At 45.7% G+C, this 19,670-nt stretch overlaps 1 protein-coding gene across 50 annotated transcripts in view; it reads left to right on the top strand.

Annotated features, from left to right (window-relative positions):
- Window positions 1-19,670, top strand: part of SORBS1 (sorbin and SH3 domain containing 1) — a 229,905-nt gene that overhangs the window by 142,467 nt on the left and 67,768 nt on the right. For 23 of the 50 annotated variants that reach the window (XM_070469893.1, XM_070469887.1, XM_070469891.1 and 20 more), the window contains 6 exons: window positions 1,376-1,520; window positions 5,438-5,467; window positions 11,907-12,079; window positions 13,615-13,678; window positions 15,506-15,580; window positions 15,903-15,965. In XM_070469893.1, coding sequence (XP_070325994.1) covers window positions 1,376-1,520; window positions 5,438-5,467; window positions 11,907-12,079; window positions 13,615-13,678; window positions 15,506-15,580; window positions 15,903-15,965 — 550 coding nt within the window. The remainder of the gene's footprint in view (window positions 1-1,375; window positions 1,521-5,437; window positions 5,468-11,906; window positions 12,080-13,614; window positions 13,679-15,505; window positions 15,581-15,902; window positions 15,966-19,670) is intronic. The other 27 variants (XM_070469897.1, XM_070469896.1, XM_070469902.1 and 24 more) reach the window with 2 other exon arrangements.

Genomic DNA, 19,670 nt, shown 5'->3' with positions numbered 1-19,670 from the left:
GAGGCAGAGTTTTGACACTGCTATGTCATTTGTCTTTATTACATCACTTTGAAAGTAAATGAGGACAAGTGTAGTTGTTTTTCCACTATGCAAAAGAAAGAAATGAGGTGAGGCACTTTTGTCCAAGATCATATTTTGTCTCTTGAGTCTTGGGGAAAGGTTTTATTCACTAAATTGAGCTGCCACTCATAACTAACAGCTGTTAGAGCACTTTCAGAACAGGTGGGCTGACCAAGCTAGTATTTTTAAGGAAGCCCCTACTGTGTGTCAGGAGCTGTCCTGGGTGCTGACACGCATATCCTCTCTTTTGATGGGCATGTGTTCCCTGGCTACAGAAGTTGTAGCTGGTAGATGTCTCCTCTCATTCATGTGGCATTTACTGAGCACTGCGGTCCACAGGGCATTGTGCTAGGTGCAGGTGGAAGATAAGAAAGGGAAGCGGGGCCCCTGTCCTACAGGTGCTTATAGAGTCCTTGGTCTCTGGTGGAGCATACTGATTGCTTGGAGCTACACTTTTATCTAGAAGGTAACTATCAGTCTTATTCTTCAAACCTTTTATTCTGACTTTAGGGTCTGTAAGCTTCAAGATGGAAACTTTGCAAAATTTATAGGAGTGATAGAGGAAACTACATATCCTTACTACATTTTGAGATCTTATTTTCATGTCTCTAAAAAGACTGATATGATTCCCATTATGCAGATTGTAACATTAGTAGTAAAAATTTTATTGGTACTTCTGGCAGACACCTCAGACTCTCAAAATCAGGATTTTCATAAGTCTTCAGAGATCTCTGTGACTCAATATTGGAGTGAAAAAATGCCACAGTAGGACCAGATAATGTCCTAGAAGTGAGTGCTGGTAGGGTTGTTCAGTGGTACAGATGAGAACAGCTTTCCAAGAGTTCCAATACTTAACTCTTCCCTGTTCTTATTAATATGTCGATGGCTTCTTGTCTTCACAGCATCTCAGTGTTTCTTTACATAAGTACTAAACTTTCCTGATTTTCTCCCAATTAAACCAGCTCTTGTTCTCAAATTGCATTGTGGATTGCATGAATTTTGCATGTTATGCTACTTTGATTTGAATTTGCTTTTTCAGTAATCGGATTGAGCCACAGTTATGACCAGATGAAAATAATGAATGATGTTGCTGAGACTTCGAGTAACATTCACCTTCCTTCTCTCCCCTTACTAATCCCAACAAAAAGAATAAACATTGCACATTAAACTTCTAACTGGAATCAACATGTCTCACTGGTTACATTTCTTTTTATAATTAAGATCCTTGTAAAGCTTTAAATCTCTTCTTTTTACAAGGCCTTATCTCCAGGTTTCATGTAGTTGCATTAAGTGACAATGTTTGCTTCCTTTTCAGGACTCGAGTCCTCTATTAAATGAAGTTTCTTCATCCCACGCTGGAACTGATTCCCAGACCTTTGCATCAGTTAGCAAGCCATCGTCTGCCTACCCCTCCACGACAATTGTCAATCCCACTATTGTGCTCTTGCAACACAATCGAGGTAAGGGGTCTGCGAGGTGCACCCCTCCCCCAGCTGGCCAGAATCAGCCTAGCTGTCCTGTGATGTCTGGGGCAAGGATTCTGCCATTCCACAGAATTTTTCACAAATCCCATTCTTTCCCGAGGCCACCTGCCCCGGTTCACTCACTCCCACGACCCACAGAGTAGATCAAAGCCGCAGACAGAGGCCCCCTTATGGGGGTGAGGCCAGGTGTCTGAGTAAGTAGGTGACATGTGTTCCAAAGCCTGGATATTCAGTTTTCCTCAGTTGAGAGCTCCAAAAAGAGAGAAAAGACAGAAAGGACAATGTCTGCCCCTTAATTCCTGTCATGGGAATTCTAGTCAGAGCTTTGCTGGGAAAATCTTGGTGCCGTTATATCTTTTAAGTACCATTCTAAATCCTGTAGTTCTGTGACATGGAATTTCTAGAAAGCAAAATTTCAAACATCAAAATTAAAAATAAAAGAAAGAAAACCTACCGGATGGGAAATTTTCTAAAATAGAAACTGTTTTTGTATCTCTACAACAGAAGCTTTTGAACTTTCTCTTAGTGACTCATGGCCTCCGTTCTTCAGAAGTCACTGTGCTGGGCGCTCCCTCAGCAGTGCCCTCTGGGGACTTGGGGTTGGGGTGGTTCTTTGCCCCTTATGCTATGTGGCCTCAGACAGTGCTGCTGAGGACTCTCCTGTTTGTTTTCTAGAGTTTCTGCTTCTGGTTGGTTCTTCCCCTTCTCTGAAGGGGTGTCTTAGGGGAAACAGAGTGCTTTGAGGTAATCTTGTATATGATGACCTTTCTGCTTTGAAATGCCAGAAGATGATTCTAAGTCCCAAGTTTTCCTTTTTTTAAAAGTTTAATTTAGTTATTTGGCTGCACTGGGTCTTAGTTGCAGCATGCTGGGGTCTATTTCCCTGACCAGGGAACAAACCTGGGCCCCCTGCACTGGAAGCACAGAGTTCTAGCCACTGGTTACCTAGGAAGTCCTGAAAGTTTTCATTTTTGAAATTCCTTACGGGAATAAACTTTCCCTTTACAAAAGTCCTTTTCAGTGTAAAATGTAAAGTTTTAAAGCAGTTTCCTAATGTGAAAGGGGCTCTTGAGTCTGAATTTCAAAACACAGTGGAGGTTTAATCATTTTATTCAGAGCTCAGCTTCCTTGACTCCCTGCTCACCCACTTCATAGTTTTCCTCCCTGCCCTTCCCTCTCTGTGTTAACTTGGATGAAAATCGACTGGAGTCTATTTTTAATTGTTTTCCATATTAAATGGAATTCTTCTGTTTCCTGTCTCTAACTTGAAAAGCAGATGAATGAAACATTTTCTCTCACTTAAAATCTTCCCACTCAAATCTTAGTTATTTTAGTAATCCTGTTTTTTCATTTTGTGAGGCTCTGCTATTAATTTTCACCCATGAATCTGTGTCCTTCAAAGGATAAAGAGTCCCAACCCCCACACCAAGCTACATAAGAGCCCATTTTCCTTCCAGCAGTGGGATACCCCTTACTGGCAGTAGCTTTTTCTGCCCAGAAAGTGTCCATTATGCAGGACAAAGTGAAATTTTGGTTCTCTATGAACTTCTTTATGACTCATCTTTTTAAACAAAAAACAAAAAAACTCACTCAAAAAGAAGCAAGTTAGTTAGTTCCCAGAAGGAAAGGCATTTTCTCTAAAGACAGGATTTATTCCCAAGGCAACTTGGTTTTTGGGAAATGCCAAGTGTAATGCCAGCTGCTTCTGATGACACCTAGTGAGACGTTTCTGGGCACAGTAGTGCCTGCAGTTTCTTTTTGTTTCTTCCCTGAACAGATGGAATCTTGTTTACTCAGATGCCTTTGGTTCTTGCCTTTCTCTTTTGTCCCATGTCCTGCATCAGAACCATGCAGCCTGAATCACATGTCCTTCAGAAAAGGGTTCAAGTACCTTCATTCTTTGGAATTAAAAGATAACTTCCTATAAACAGTAAACCATAAGCTCCTTAAGGAGGTGGGAAAAGTGCAGGAGAATGGAAGCCCCTAGTGGGCCTAGCTTTGGCTCACGAGTCATCAGCTTGCTTTAAGGCAGGCGTTTTTGGCTTTGCTTTGGAATGTATCCGCCCTGGCAGCCCTGCTTTGCCTCATCAACAGTACCCATGAAAAGCAGTTTAACTATTGCAAAGTCTCCTGAGGGAATGATAACTCTGCTCCACTTTTAGAATTCTGGTGTAGTCATCGTAGAAAAGGTTCCCTTTGTTCCTGCCCTGGCTGCCCAGGGGCCCAATATGACAGTAACGCTGTCTCCCCAAGCCAGGGGGCCCCAGCCGCACCTCTGGCCTGGCTCTCACGGTTGTGTAAACGTAGCTCTCATCACTCCCTCCAGGGTTTCCCATCCCACATGTGTTGGAGGGCAGATGGCTTACCATCAGTCTGGGGAGGAGAGTTTGAACTGGAAAACTCTCAGGACTGAGAGAGGGTCTGGGTGCCTGGGAGGTTCTTGGTCACAGTGCACATAGAATGCTGGGAGTTGGATTCAGAACGTCTTTGGTGTGTGAGAGGGGAGGGTTTGGGGAGAGGTTCTGCATATTTTAGCAAGCTTGCAAGACATATCCATGGACCAGATTGGGGGACAGGAGCTTGGTGGTCCCAAATTCCTGGATCTCATGGTCATGTGAAACAGTCTGGGGACCACCCTAGGATTGCTGATTTCTAACTTTGCCCTAAATAACACTCCTGAAAAGCAACTGCTGTGGTCCGCGTTGCACGCATCTCCTCGGAAAGAAAGGCTATCCCACACCTCAGAGGCAGGACACCACGTCATCTCGTCAATTGAGTAAACATTCTCTTGATGGCTGGGGAAGGCCTTGCCTGCAGCTTGGAGACCAGCATTCGGGAACCATAGATTCAATGAGCACTTTAACAGAGAAGGAAACTGAGGCTGAGGCATTACGTGATTGGTCAGTGCCGTCTGACAGGTTGCCGGCAGAGCTGAGCTGGGGCTCTGCTGAGCCTCTGTGGTCTAGCCGGTGCGAACCTCGTCCGTGTGCCTGACATGAACACGGCGGCTTCCACCGGCCGTGAGCGCCTCTGCTGCTTGCTTACTTCTTGCCACGCTGGTTCTGGAAGGAGGGTGGGGACACAGCCAAGGGGGATGATGACAGCACCCAGGGGCTGGCAAGTGTTCTATTTTTATACTTGTGGCTGCTTTATATTTAGCATCTGTAGAAGGTAAAGGTCATTTCTGTGCTTATCCCAAAGCACGTACACACCAAACTCTCCAGAGGAGATGCTGGCTTCCCCTCTGTGAGGGTGCTGGGAGGATGGGAAACCAATGGACCTCTGATGTTAAGAAACAGCCGGGCCTGGTGATTGGAGAGTTGAAAAGAAACGTGGGGGACCCAGGTTCTAGACACGGCTCTGATTTTCACTGTCATCTTGGGTAGTTTGTGCCTCTTGACTGAGATCTCTCAGGCAGTACTGACCTACCTGCAGGGGTTATTGTGAAGATTAAAAGCCTTTTAACATGAGTGAAAGGCTCTGAAAACAGTGTCTGGCATGTAGAAGCTCTCAGATGGTAGTGGCCATGGTTATGATTCCATTTTCTCGGAGGTACCAAGACTGGAATGTATAAGGTCCTGCTCTCTTGAGACCAGGGGAGCTAAGGGTCTCTTTCAGTGATCAGATCACCTTAATACAGGATGTAAACAACCAGAAAACAGTGACAGTTCTCTGATTCCTGGGGGGAGAGGGATAGGAGACACTACACCCAGATCATGACGCCACATTAATACCCCTGTATTCAGCCGAACTACACACCAGTTTAGCATCTAAGCTCAAAGAACAGTGAGACACGGATTTGGGGATCCTAACGAGTTGGGCCAGGACTTCTTGGTCTTACTGTGTCTGTATAAATCTCACTTACAACTGTGTATTTTTTTGTTTTATCACAGAACAGCAGAAACGACTCAGTAGCCTTTCAGGTAGGTGAGAAATATTTATTTACACATTAACACGTGTTCCTGCTAAAGCCGTCTTCTGGCCTCCACCTGATGTGTTCAGTCAGTGAAGTCTTGCGAGCTTCTCTGATGTGTTGGGAACTCAGCTTACTGTTGGCTGCAAGGATGCTCAAAACAGGCATGGTGGCTGCCTCCCTGGAACTTGCAGATTGGTAGCCGTACCCTGATGGTACAAACTAGTACATGTGTCCAGTGGGCCTGTGACAAGTACCTTGATGGATAAGAACGTTCCAGTCTGAATAAAAGCAACAAGGAATCGTGCTTTAGATGGAGTGTTCCTGGCCAGTGTCATTGAAGAAGGCACCTTCCTATTGCTTCTGTCTGTCTTTTGGATGTGACAGGTTTGGGACTGGGGAATGTGGTGAGTCCTCTTCTTTTTGGCTGGCAATCCCAAGTGCCAGTAGGTGACCCTGTGATGATGGACCTAGGGGAGCACCTCCAGACCAGCAGTGCCTGGAAGAGGGCAGAAGAGCACTGCCTCTTGAACTTGAGGGGGCATCAGACCCTCCTGGAGAGCTGGCCAAATCCCGGATTCCTGGGCCACCCCTCCAGAGATTGGGTGTCGTGGGTATAGATGAGAAGTTGCATTTCTCATCAACTGCCCGGTGGCTCTAGTGCTGCCCTCTGTACTGACTGCACCAGAGTTGCAAGTTTCTTCAAGGGTCAGCAGTGGCAGGGAGTGATTGCAAATATAATCATGTATCAGGGCTCACTCTTTGATAAATGTGCAGAATTGGGACAAGGTTGGGGTGGGGAGGGAGCCCAGGAATGGGAATGTTTTAGGCATTTCCTTCTGACTTTGTGTAGCCGGAATCCTGGTTCTCCCACTTACTGACGATGTGACCTTAAGCAGGTTCCTGATGATCTAAACTATGAAATCGGTTTTTATCTGCTGACTAGGGAAAGCAGTAGTGCCTCTGGGTTCTGCTTGTCAACAGCTGAGCACTGGTGCTCGTAAGTGCTTGATAGACGTGAGTTACTGTTGCCAGTCGGCGCCTCCATTGGTTCACTTGTTATTGTATTGAACGCCTCTGCGTCAGGCACCCGGCCAGGATCTGGGGCTGTATCAGGGAACTGTGCTTCCCTGGAGCAGCTTATGGTGTGGGATCATGGCTTGTAACCTTGGTCATAGACTCATTTGGAGACTCTAAACAAGGCAGTAGATTCAGGCTCCAGGAAAAACCACACCTATGCAAACACATGACATGTGGTGGATTTGCAGATGCTCATGAACTCTGGGCTTGAGGACCCTGATCTGGTGGATAACAGAAGCACTGTTTTCCTGAGCAGCTGCTCCATGAGTTCTGGGTCCATTCCTCCTACTGCTGTCCTTGTGATTCGTGGAGAGCCCGGCAGAGAAGATACAGGGTTCTCACACCCTCTCCGCTTTATCGGGACTTGGCCTCAGGGTGGGGACAAGCTGTGGCTGAGCTCAGGTGCCCTTTGTGGCCCCCCAGGAGCTGCCTTGCTCCAGCCCACTTCATTCCCTGGCTCTAGCCCAGGTGGCTGAGAATAGGGTGGCTCTGAAAAGGAGCTCCTATGGGTGCCTTCCTGCCTTTGGGAGTCTGAAAGGGCACCTCAGCACAAGTTAGGGACCCAGAGTTTGGTCCTCATTCTTCCTTCTTTTACAGTAGCTGTTTGCCCCTGGGGATGTGACTTCACCTCTCTGAACCAGTTTTCTTATATGGGAATAGGCTTGGTAATCCTTGCTCCTGCTTCAGAGAGGCACTGTAGGGATCCCGTGGGGCTTCCCAGGTGGCTCAGTGGTAGAGTGTCCACGTGCCAGCTCAGGAGACGGGTTTGATCTCTGGGTCAGGAAGATCCCCTGAAGAAGGAAATGGCAGCCACTCCAGTATTCTTGCCTGGAGAACTCTGTGGACAGAGGAGCCTGGTGGGCTATTGTCCATAGTGTTGCAAAGAGTTGGACACAACTGAGTGACTGAGCAGCAACAATAAGGGCTCCTGTGTGATAGGAGGGGGGCATGTGCGCTGCACCCTGGAAGGTGCTTTGTGAATATCACGGCTTCTCTTTAATGTTGGCAGACTCAGGCCACTTCCTCTGCTCTAAAATAAGCCCAGTGCTTCTATCCTCTAGTTTTGGGACAGATCCACCGATCGTGTTTGATAGAGTGGGGCGTGACGTAGGTGCTCACTAAAAGTACTTTTGTTTAAAAAGAAAGAGCACTGTTTTGTTCAGAAGCTCCTGCAGGAGAGGGGGCTGGTGGGGCTGGTGCTCTGGAGTAAGGAGAGTGGGGCTTTGCCCCTCGCCTCAGTGGTGATGGGCCCTGAAAGGACCACCAGCCTCCCTCTCATAACAGACTTTGTATTGAACCTCTAAGGGGCTTCATGTTCAATGAGATTCATCCAGGAATGAGACCTGGGATTTGGCCTCATGAAGCTCCTGTCCCCTGGGTAGAAAGACCAGAAAACAAAGGCTGGGACAGAGGGGCCAGCATAGGGTACCGAGAGGTCACCCTCCCTTCCCTGAGGAAAGTGCAAGTGTGGCTGTGTTCCTCAATCACAGAGCTTTGGGTGTAAAGAATAGGAATGCTTTTCCACCTCTCACAAACACAGATGCCCTGTCCAGGTTGTCAACAGCATCCTTTTTTTAGTGGCCCTTTCCAGGACCTGCCTTTGAAAGCATAGTATAAAACTAGAAGGAAATGCTCCAGGATGTCATGTGTTTGCCTAGTGAGAAATAGCAGCAAGACTTCACTGTAACCCATAAGATGTCAGAGGGTAGCCCTGTTACCTGCGTGGTACAGTGAAGTGCCACCTTGGGTTTCCACTGTATAAAGAAACATTTCTTTAGAGGCTGCAGTTCAGCCCTCTGTATTGAAACCCAGTCAATCACTAGTCACATGATCACAGGCTCCTAAAATAAAATCATTCAGAGCTAATTTTTGTAGATCAAAAGGACGCTGGCAGCTTGGGAGCAAATCCATGGACTGTCAGCTTGAGTTTTGCAATTAAGTGATTGTTGCTCGAACCACCTGCCCTAACAATTTCTTAAGAGTCACTCTGGGTCTAGAAATGCTGAGATTGGCATATCTGTGATCTTTCCCTGAAAAGACAACAGTAGAGGGTGCAGACTGAGACCATCTCTAAGCCTGAAATCGGCCTCATCTGTGTTGCCTGATCACACCTAGACAAAGCTTTTCCAGGGGGGAGGAGAGTGTTCAGCAGAGCCATATTAAGGGTGAACTCTGGTAAGTCAACATCCACCCACCCTGACATCCCCCCACCCTCCCAGGCCTCCTGCCAAATCCTTGAACCCTCCTGTTAGAATTTCCTGGGAGCCTGAGAACTCATCCCATAAAACCAGTCTAATCTTAGCATCCTTTAAAGCATAAGGTGATGATGTCAGAGATGCAACAAACTAGTGAATAAAACAAGAAAGAAGCAGACTCAGAGAAGTAGAGAACCCACTAGTCGTAACCTGGGAGAAGAAGGGCAAGTGGGAGATACAAACTATTGGGTGTAAGATAGGCTACAAGGATGGATCGTACCATATTTTGTAGTAACTATAAATGGGGTGCATGGCAACCCACTCCAGTATTTTTGCCGAGAGAATCTCATGGACAGATGAGCCTGGCAAGTTATAGTCTAAGGATTGCAAAGAGTTGGATACAACTGAAGTGACTCAGCACACATCAATGGAGTATAACCTTTAAAAATTGTATAAAAATTTAAAAAATCAGTGCTATGAGAAATCATTTTAATGAATAAATCCCTATATCTTAAAAAAAAAAAGATGATGGAGTTTTCTGAAGCACTCACAAAGCTGTCTCACACAGAACATTTAGAAATTTCTCTGCGGCCCCAAAATGAGTATTTGTTTCAAAAGCTTGTTGGAAATTGGGCAGATCCTGACACACTCCTTCCTCCCATGCTCCTAGTTACTGCCCACTTCCGCTCACAGATTCCTCCCTTTCCCTGCCACCTGGCATCTCCCCTCACTCCTCTCCTGAAATTTGCTCCCGAGTGATCCTCTGACTCTTTTTTTGCCTAAGGTAATGCTGCCGCCTCAGCTTTATTTTTCTTTTTTCCTCTGACGCATTTAACATCCCACTTCTTGGAACTCTGTCTTCTCTGGTTTCAGGGACGCTTGCTTGTTCCTCTCTGGTTTCATCTCCTATCCCTCCAGTGACTCCTGCAAGCTTCTTGCTGGGATGCCTTTTTTTTTCTTTTTTCTTTTCATCCTGTAACCATGACATTCCTCACTATGTGACTTTGGCCTTTAACTCTGCTCTCACCTCCTCTGCTGACCTCATCCGTCTCTTTGCCTTCAGCCATCACTTTTGTGCTGATGGCTCCAGAATCACCCTCTTCTGGGACCTCTTCCTGGGCTTTGCTCTCATACTTCTTCAGTGTCTCCATGGCATTTCTACTTTGTCAAAGGTGTGGAGGTAGCCATCTCCCTGCCTTCTCCAGCCCATTTCCCTTTCCCAACTTCTCTGTTTAGATCAGCAGTCTCTCTAGTGCAAAACCTTGGTCCCCTCTTTGAGCAAGGCCAGATAGGATGTGGCTCAGAGAGGACCGCTGAAGTCAGGTGGACATGAGGCCAAATCCCAGCTTGACCACGTGCTGCTGTGTGACTTCAGGAAGGCAACCTGACTTCTCTGTGCTTTTTTCCCCTTACCTGTAGATGGAGGGATGATGGTAGTTTCTTCCACACAGGGTTATTGGAAGGATGAGATGAGATTATGAACTTGAAGAGCTTAACACAATGCCTGGCACAGGATAAGCTCAGAGAAGTTCAGGGGCCCCTGGCATTTGCTTATGCTATTCCCTCTGCTGGGAGCACTGTTCCCCTCCTGTATGTGTCTGACTGACCCCTCCTCTGAGAGGTGGCCCTGAACCCCAGTTCCTTGGCTGACCTGGGTGCAGACTCCTCTGTCAGCCCTGGTCACCTCTGTTCTCATTGCTGGCTGGCCTGATCTTTCTGCCACTAGACCATGAGTTCCTTGAAGGCCAGGCTAGGAAAGGTGCACCCCCACATCCACAGCACATGTGAATGCATAGCATCCACAGTGCCTGTGAACACATAGCACCTGTCAGGTTCTTACTTAGTAAATGCCCTCTGCAAATAAATAACATGCCTTGGAATAACAGAATACACTAAGTTTATAATCTATAGACCACACATAGTATGTTTATTAGCTCTCTGTAACTTCTGATCCTGAATTGAATTAAATAACCCTTAATGTCCTTTTAGCAGTTTACTGTTTTCTGAGCACTTGGTATAAGCTATCTTATTAGGACCTTAACATGTGGATGTGAGCTGGCCAGTTGAAGTGTTATCTCCATATTTGAATGAGAAAACAGAGGAACAGAAAAGTTAAGTGACTTCCCCAAGGTGAAACAAGAACTTTCAAGTAGTGTTTGGCTACTCTCTTGTGGATTTACCTATTCCCTGACTTCCTAGAAGAGTCAAAACTACCTGGATTTCTAGAGCACCAGGTAAAAACCTCTGTAGGGCACTTACCACACTGTCTACATATTTTTTAAAAGGGTCAAATTGGTGGAAAATGGTATGGAGTTTTCTTGAAAAGACTAAAAAATAGACCTACCCCATGACCCAGAAATTCCATTCTTGGGTATATGGCTGAAGAAAAAAACCCACCAATTCAAAAAGATACTTGCACCTCAGTGTTTATAGTAGCATTATTTACAGTTGCCAAGGTATGGAAGCAATGCAAGTGTCCATCAACAGATGAATGGATAAAGAAGATGTGGTGTGTGCATACAGTGGAATACTACTCAGCCATAAAAAGTGAAAATTTGCCATTTGCAGTAACATTCGTGGAGTTGGATGGCACTGTGCTAAGTGAAATAAGTCAGGGAAAGGCAAATGCTGATGATATCACTTACATGTGAACTCTAAAAAATATAACAAACTAGTGAAAAAAGCAAAGCAAACAGATGAAGAGAATAAGCTAGTGGTTACTAGTGTGGGAGGGGCAGTATTTAAGGGTAGGGGGAAGAAGAGTTATGGGATTATATGAAATCATGTGTGTGGAACTTTAAAAATTTATAAAACACTGCAGAATTTAAAGAATCTTTCATTCAATAAATAAAGAATAAATACAAAAAGAAAAAAAAAGGGGAACCAGATGGTAAACATGTTACGCTTCGCAGGCCATATGGTTCCTGTCGCAGCTACTCAGCTCTGCCGTTGTAGCTCCAAAGCAGGCATAAATAACGTGTTGGCGCAGGCTGTGGCTGTGTTCTAATAAAACTTTATTTACAGAAGCTGGGGGCTGGGCCCTGGTGTGCTGACCCCTGCTCAAAACACAGCTCCAAATTGGCAAACACACTTTCCCCCAGCTGGATTGTTTGGGGGGAATTTGCTTTGGCGCTACCACAAGAGCTTCAGTTAATGGTTGCTTTTCTTTTCCAGATCCTGCCTCGGAAAGAAGAGTGGGAGAGCAGGACTTGGCACCAGCTCAGGAAAAACCCACCTCCCCTGGCAGGGCTGCTGAGAGGAAGGCGAAGGATGACAGCCGGCAGGCGGCCAAGAGCACTCAGGACCTAAGCGATGTTTGCATGGATGAAGTGGGCATCCCACTCCGGGTACGAGTGTGGACCTGGAAGTCCTTCCTAGGCTTTGTCCTAAGCCGGTGACTCTGAGTCCACGTGAACTCCCTCTGTGGGTGGCAGAGACCCCAAAAGGAGAATGCTCACCACTCAAGCCCACAGAGGCCTGTGGAGCCTCTAAGAGCTGGGCAACAGCTTTTCCCAAGGCATATGTTAGCCGTTACTGAATCCAGGAGAACAGGGTTTTGTGGTGAGATGAATGTGGGGAGAAGCTGGTGGAACAAAGGCAGAGTGGTTTCTGTGCAATAGAACAGAAAGGCTATTTATTTGATGAGAGGCTGGGGCCCTATTTCCCCATCTCCTTTATCATCATTCTGTGGTCCAAGCTTAGAGAACCCTGGGCAGGGTGTGAGGCTCAGGGTCCCTGCTACAGCGGGTTCAGGAGGAAGTTCCCCTGGTGGAGAGGTGGGAGATAACCTCCTTATCCGGGGAGAGTAGGAAACTTGAGGGACTCACAGGGTGCATTCAGCTTGCAGGGCCTCGGACAGGGTGGTTCTCTTAGTAGCTCTGCCCCAACCCTCCCCACCCTGTAGACCCACCAGCCTCCTGCAGACCCTAGGTTCCCAGGGATGCCTCACTTTTGAAGCTGGATTGGGGTGAATCCCATCCCTCTCCATGTGCCTGCTTGGGGTGTGTTTCTCTGTGATTACCGTTGAGCAAAGGACAGGTTTTTGTGTCCCTTGGGGAGAGGCTGATGGAAACAGCAGTGGACTAAACCTCAAAAGAACTGTTATGTGGGACTTCCCTGGTGTTCCAGTGGTTAAAACTCCACTGTACTTCCAATACAGGGGGCACAGGTTCAATCCCTGGTTGAGAAACAAAAGATTCCACATGCCATGCACCACAGCAAAAAAAAAATAATGATAATGTTATGTGATCCTAAGAAATAATAATATGTGGTAGGAAGACTTGTTACTAATAATGATTGCATCTTCCACTTCCAAATGCACTGTCTCATTTAAGGATGATTCACCATACAAGGTAGTTAGTAATATCTTTCCCATTTTATAGATAAGGAAATGGGAACTAAGGAAGGATGACTTGCTCCGATTGCACAACTGAGCGGCCCCTTCCTTCTAACCCTGTGTTGGGCAGCCTTCCCGCTGACCACCTCACCCGCTCTGTGACCTTAGGTAGTCACTTTGACTTTCTTTATCACATTTCTCATCTGTTAAGTGGAAGTGAAAGTATTTGATCTAACCACCTATCTGTCTCTTTCCTTGTTTTATTTTTATCTTAAAAAACTACCCAGCTTTGCGGTTAGGATGGAAATTCTCCGGCATTGGATGCTGTAAGGGATTATGTCTTGATGTATACATTCTATACCTGGCCCTATGCAGGTGGCTTAAATACACTTCTACAGAAGAGTTTAAATGAGAGATCACAAAGATGTATAGACTTACATGCAGTTTGACTTGAGACGTTGTCATTTTGCATGTTGCTTTTATAATCCTGGAAGTTCTGAAATGTGCTGAGATTCTCATTTTATTTTACTCTTTGTTTTTCTTCAGAACACCGAGAGATCAAAAGACTGGTACAAGACCATGTTTAAGCAGATCCACAAACTAAACAGAGGTACTGATTTTCATTTGTAGCAACTGTGCTGTGCCCATATGTTGACTACTGCAGTGAGGACCTAAACTCACTTGGCTGGCAGACTGGGCCCTGCGGCTTGACCTCGTTAGGCCCTGACCTGCCTGAGCCCAGCCTTGCACCTTCAGAACAGAGTGGGCAGGAGAACTCCTGTGCCTGCCTCACGTGTGGGAGGAGCCGAGGGCAGCTCCCAGGCCCGCCCTCCCAGATGTTGGGGATGCTGCAGGCTGAGCTCAGCATCCTGCCTGTGCCCTTCAGCGTCTGCCTGCCTGGACTGCGAGCAGCTTCCACTCCCACCCGCTTCTGGCTTTAGGTGACCCTCCCAGTGTCAGCCCATGACTGCCTTGTAGGCAGAGCGAGCTGAGAGGGCATGAACTGGGTGTTAAAAATGTTCTCATCTGGGTTTAGTTCCCCAAGCACTCAGGTGACCTTGGACTAATCATGTACCCCTCTCTCTGTGTGTTGTCCCCTTTGCCTCCCTCTGAGGGAAGCTGCAAGGTCCAAATGAGGGCAGATTCTGCCTTGTGAAGTAGGATGCATGGTATACCTGTATGGTGGTGTTAATATGAAAAATCAGCTTCCTCGGCTGGGAGCCAGCACTTGGCAGGTAGCCCCAAGAGACAGTCAAGAGCTGACACTACAAAACTGCTCAAGCTGGGGGAGTAGTGCTTCCTAATCAGGGGCCTGCCGGGCTGCCAGCAGGGGACCCAGCATGGTGGGAGAACCCCAGGTCAACGCTCCCAAGCAGCTCCCATCCTCCTATGCTGCCGGTCAGCTGCTGGGCAGGGATGCAGCTGTGCCATGGGAAGGGTACCACTGCTCCGGTGGGCAGAGCATCCTGTCCTTCCCTGTGGCCAAATCCAGTCTGGCCGCCTGGCACAGATGACACGTGAAGGCAAAGGAAAAGCCTCTGGTCAGGGTCTGGTCAGCCTGTGCTGCAGATAACTGGTCTCTCTGGTTAACTGTGGATGCCAGCTCGTGCATTCATTAGCTCCTGCAGAGTTCAGAACGAAACTGGGGGTGCCCCTCTTCAAACTGTTTTGTAAATATTGAGATGCTCAGTATTTAGTGTTTCTGAGCCAGGAGTAAATTCATTCTTTTTGAGGTAGATGAGCTCAGTCATGGTGGAGATGCTACATGCTGGCTCTCAGATGATGCCCATTCTACTGGTCACTTGTAGAAGCCAATGTCCATTTCCTCCAGCACTCTGTGTCTCTCTCACATTTAGACCCAGCTTTGGTGACCCGAATACTGAGACACAGGTGCCTATGTGAAAAATATATATTTCTGCTCCTCAAGCAGCATTGGTCTTCTCATATATTATAGCTTTTAACTCAACCTAAATTACAGATTCTGAGCAAAACTACCTGCCTTAGGCAGAGAGGTGTTTGAAACATTAAGAATCCACTTATTTGCCCTGATTCTAATGTCTATGACACGAGCTTTGATTTTTTAAACAAAAATCATTTGATGCTAGTGTTTTCTTTACACACTGTTTATTAGCATATTTCATTTTTTTGCCTATAAAAGGTGAAAGTTTGAAGCTTTGTACTGAATTCTTCTTCCTTTTTGGAGCCTGTATATATTCTTGGTCTAAGAAGAGAAGTGATGTTGTGTCTTTAAAGGTGTCTCAGTAATTCAGGCAAAAGGACTGGATTTTTAAAAGCGGTTTGAGTTTCTTCCATCACTGGTGAAGCTTAGTATGTTCCAGAATTCAAGGAGCCTGAATTGTGTGTGGATTTCTGTTTGTTCATTCTCTCCATTTGTATTTTCCTCTATTCTCTCTCCCAAACCCTCTCCTCTCCCTAGACACTCCTGAAGAAAACCCTTATTTCCCTACGTACAAATTCCCTGAACTTCCTGAAATCCAGCAAAATTCTGAAGGTACCATGAACTTAGAGAGTGTATCTAGCCTTAACTTAATTCTTATAGTTCCATTTTTAAGAATAAGATTTGGCTTTTAGATTTTGTTTTTTATAGTCATTTTTGGTTGGCAGAAATTTTATTTCACTCATTTGCATGATGTGCCATATGAAAATAACCAAATCCTTTCTAATTCATTAATCTCTTTTCAAGTGTGATGCCGTGTGTGCTTTAATAACACTAAAATAGGTAATCGGTCATTTGAAAGAGTCAATTGGAGATTTGTCACTTCCTCCACTTGGTGGTGGATAGTTTCAAAATCCACTGCTTTTCTCTGCTACAGAGGACAATCCTTACACTCCTACCTACCAGTTTCCTGCATCTACTCCTAGTCCTAAATCTGAAGGTAATTAAAGGAAAATCACGTGCCTCTCTTTGTAGCAGTGCTATTACTTTCTTTTTCACCTTGGGGTTCTTGCTGGTGGCTGAGAGCTGTCTCCCTATCATTTGCTTCCCTGTAAACATGTGTTTTGTGGTGTTCTCAAGTCCTCACTAACTGTGTGATTGGAGTCTATCCAGATGGTATTTTAGTCCTGTTCCCTTGAAGTTGACATAATTAATAGGGTTACCAATGTGGCTTCATTATAATGCTTTGAACACATGGGGCTCTGGGAAAAGCTGCCTGTGCCCAGCTACCCAGGGCTTTGTATTTGGGGTGGTCACATGGTGCTGGTGGCTGGGCAGTGACCCAGGGAATCTGAGTCATTAGGGTTCATGGGCAGGAGTTAGACGAGCCAGCGTCAGCAAGAGAAACATGACCGGGTTCCCGTAGGTGCAGCTCACTCTGCACTGGGCCACTCTTGTCCTCGGTGTATCTCCAGGTATATTTTCTTGGTAGAGAATTCCCCAAGAGGTATCCAGGTATGGGATTCTGTCATGGTGGGAGATGATATCCCTTGAAAAATAATAAGGGTTTTGGCCAAGCTAAAAGCTTTTCATGGAAGAGCTGACTAGGAATTTGGACCTGCTAGGGGAGAATGTCCACACTTGTATCTGGAAAATATTCTTTTCTGGAGTATATAGTCTAAATGTCAAAGAAGTTCTGAAAGGTGAGTGAAGGGCAACATTCGGAGAATTATTCTGGTCTCAGGGATTGTCTACTTTTCAGATGAGTGACCCAGAAAAGGGGGAGTGGGTGGGGTAGGCAGGAGGCACTTTGACTGTGTTCTCTTCTAGGATAAGATGTTGAATGCTCTGAGCTTCATCCAGTCAAGTAGTTACTGACCACTTGTGTGTGCCAGACACTGTCCTGGGAACTGAGAATAGTGCCATGAATGAGATATGTCATCTGTCTTCCAAAGTTCACATCAGGCAGGGAATTAGACAAGGCTGCTTCGTGGTACTAGGTCCAGCGTAGTGGCAGTTGCAAGAGCACGTGTCCAGAAGGGCACAGGAAACCTTGCTGGCACACAGTAGGTCCTGAGTACCTGCCTGGAGAATGTTGGTGAGTGAAGGCTTTGGACCACAGAATCTGAGTTCTTTCCTAAGGGTGAAGCCCAATGCCGCCCCTCTTCAGTTCATCTCTGTTCTAATTAGCTCAGCTTATCACCCTGCTCAACCCTTCTCATCTTTGGTGAAGTTGTCTGTTCCGTCATTCACCAAACTTTTATTGATCACTTCACGCCCATGAGAAGATGTGCTGAGCTGTATTAGATAACAATTTTAGTTAAAATATTATATTCCATTTTCAGTCTCCCTGTGATGTGCCCATCAATGGTTTCTAACACTTTAACCCCTGGGGCCTATTTCGAACAAAAAGGAAAATCTGCCAAAGGAATCAATACTTAAAAAATTTAAAGCTGATGATTTCATTGTAATCAGTGACCTTATTTTCAGCAAGAGTCTCTGGTGTGGGATAACCTAGGCTGAACAGGATGAGTGGGAAATTTTTTCAGGGTACTTTTAATCAACTGCAGTTTTTGATTTGTGCTTTTTTTGGACATGAGACCCCAACCCACTCATAAGATAGGATTCCTTTCTAGGGAAGATGACCAGCACACAGCATGCCTGAAGGTACAGAATCCCATAGGCATAGGCAGAGGAAGGTCACCTGGAGGAGGCCTGTGGAGAAAAACAGTGACTCCCACTGGCCTGGAAGAATGCCTTAGCTTGTCGCAGGCAGTGCCAGCAGTATCCAGTCAGCCTGGCTGTTGAGCTGCAGTCAGGGTTTTGCCTTCTAGCCTCACACCAGAGCTGCCATGTCATCAACTGCCACACCTAGCAACCCTGGCTGACAGTGTGTGACATCTGTTTGGTGGTTCACATCAAGTTGGGTACAAGAGAGAGAGTGGGGCTTATTTTACCATGAGGTATAAACAGGGATGACATGATAACTTTTCACTTATAATTTATGAAGCAGACCTTACTAGTTTTTATTTTCAAAGACCCACAAGGAAGAAATCGTCTTAAAGAATAAAGAGGAAAAAATTAGGTTGGATATAAAAGATTCATAATAACCAAGATAATTAGACTTTAACACAAGTTTCTAAGACGTCTTCTTGCCTGGAGATTTTTTTTAAAAACAGGGTTGGTTCTGTCTTGCCCCTGCTCTTGCCTGGAAGACAGAGCCAGACGTAGATCATGAAGTGAAGTGAAGTGAAGTCACTCAGTCGTGTCCGATTCTTAGTGACCCCGTGGACTGCAGCCCACTAGGCTCCTCCGTCCATGGGATTTTCCAGGCAAGAGTACTGGAGTGGGGTGCCATTGCCTTCTCCAACGTTTGAGCTAACTCACTGTAAAGCATTGTTATTTTCATTTTAATTTTTTGTTGAGTAATGAGAGAGCCTCTGGTTTGTGGTTTTGATATCTGTGAGTTTCAGCAGGTCCTCCTCAGCCCTGTGCTGCCAGTCAGTGGCCCTGGGTTCTGCACACCTTTCTTAATATGGGAAGGATTTATACCTTTCAAAGAAGGGTGTTAAAGACAGATTAGCACCTAACTGAGGTGGCACTAGTGGTAAAGAACCTGATTGCCAATGCTGAGATATAAGAGGCGCAGGTTCGATCCCTGGGTTGGGAAGATTCCCTGGAGAAGGGAATGGCAACCCACTCGAGTATTCTTGCCTGGAGAATCCAATGGATAGAGGAACGTGATGGGCTACAGTCCATGGGGTCACAAAGGGTCAACACAACTGAAGCGACTTAGCACAGCACAGAGCCTAACCAAGGCAGGCTCTACCCATGGATTTTAATGAGCATCGAAATTGAAAGTTGCTCGGTCCTGTCCAATTCTTTGTCACCTCATGGACTATATACTCCATGGAATTCTCCAGGCCAGAATACTGGAATGGGTAGCCTTTCCCTTCTCCAGGGGCTCTTCCCAACCCAGGGTTCGAACCCAGGTCTCCTGCTTTGCAGGCGGATTCTTTACCAGCTGAGCCACAAGGGCAGCCTTTTGAAGTGAGCATTTAAAAAATAGATTTACTGAGGAATGTGAGCTGTCATTCTGAGTCTGTTCCCTGAGGGAAGAAGACTGCTGCCACTTTTTTTTGTTTTGTTTGAATGCAGAATTTGGAAGTAGAATTATTTGCAATAAACCTATCAAAACCTTGCCTAAGGGCTACTGCTTTTTTTTTGTCTAAATTCTAGTTGATTATACAGTATAAAAGACATTTCTAAATGTCTCAAAGCTGATTCTCCAAAATAGTAAAGGACTATGTGAAAGTTTATGTCAAGCTTGGCCACGTCCCTTCTTCCCTCAAGCTAGAGTGAAAAAGTAAAGTTCTGGCTGGACTTTTCAGAAGATAAGTAGAATTATCATGTCTTAATCACTGAGATTTAAAATGTACTTTTAAAAAGCCATAAATCCCAACAAGGAGCAATCACTTGTAATCATTTTCTAATCTTTTAGATCACTCAATGGGAAAGGAGCAATGTTAATCTGATTATTCTTTATTTCAAGGGGTGGCTGGGAGGGATTGAGGCTAGGAAATTTGGGAAGAGTAGAATGAATTCAGGAGACTTATTTCTTATAATTTCTCTATAATACCCTGGTCCCTAGAAAGCTTACAAAAATAAAAATAATTTACCAGAAATCCTTTGGGAATAACCCTGA

This window comes from Odocoileus virginianus, chromosome 7 (genome assembly GCF_023699985.2).
Source record: "Odocoileus virginianus isolate 20LAN1187 ecotype Illinois chromosome 7, Ovbor_1.2, whole genome shotgun sequence".
NCBI lineage: Eukaryota > Metazoa > Chordata > Mammalia > Artiodactyla > Cervidae > Odocoileus > Odocoileus virginianus.
This window is presented reverse-complemented; position numbering and strand designations above follow the sequence as displayed.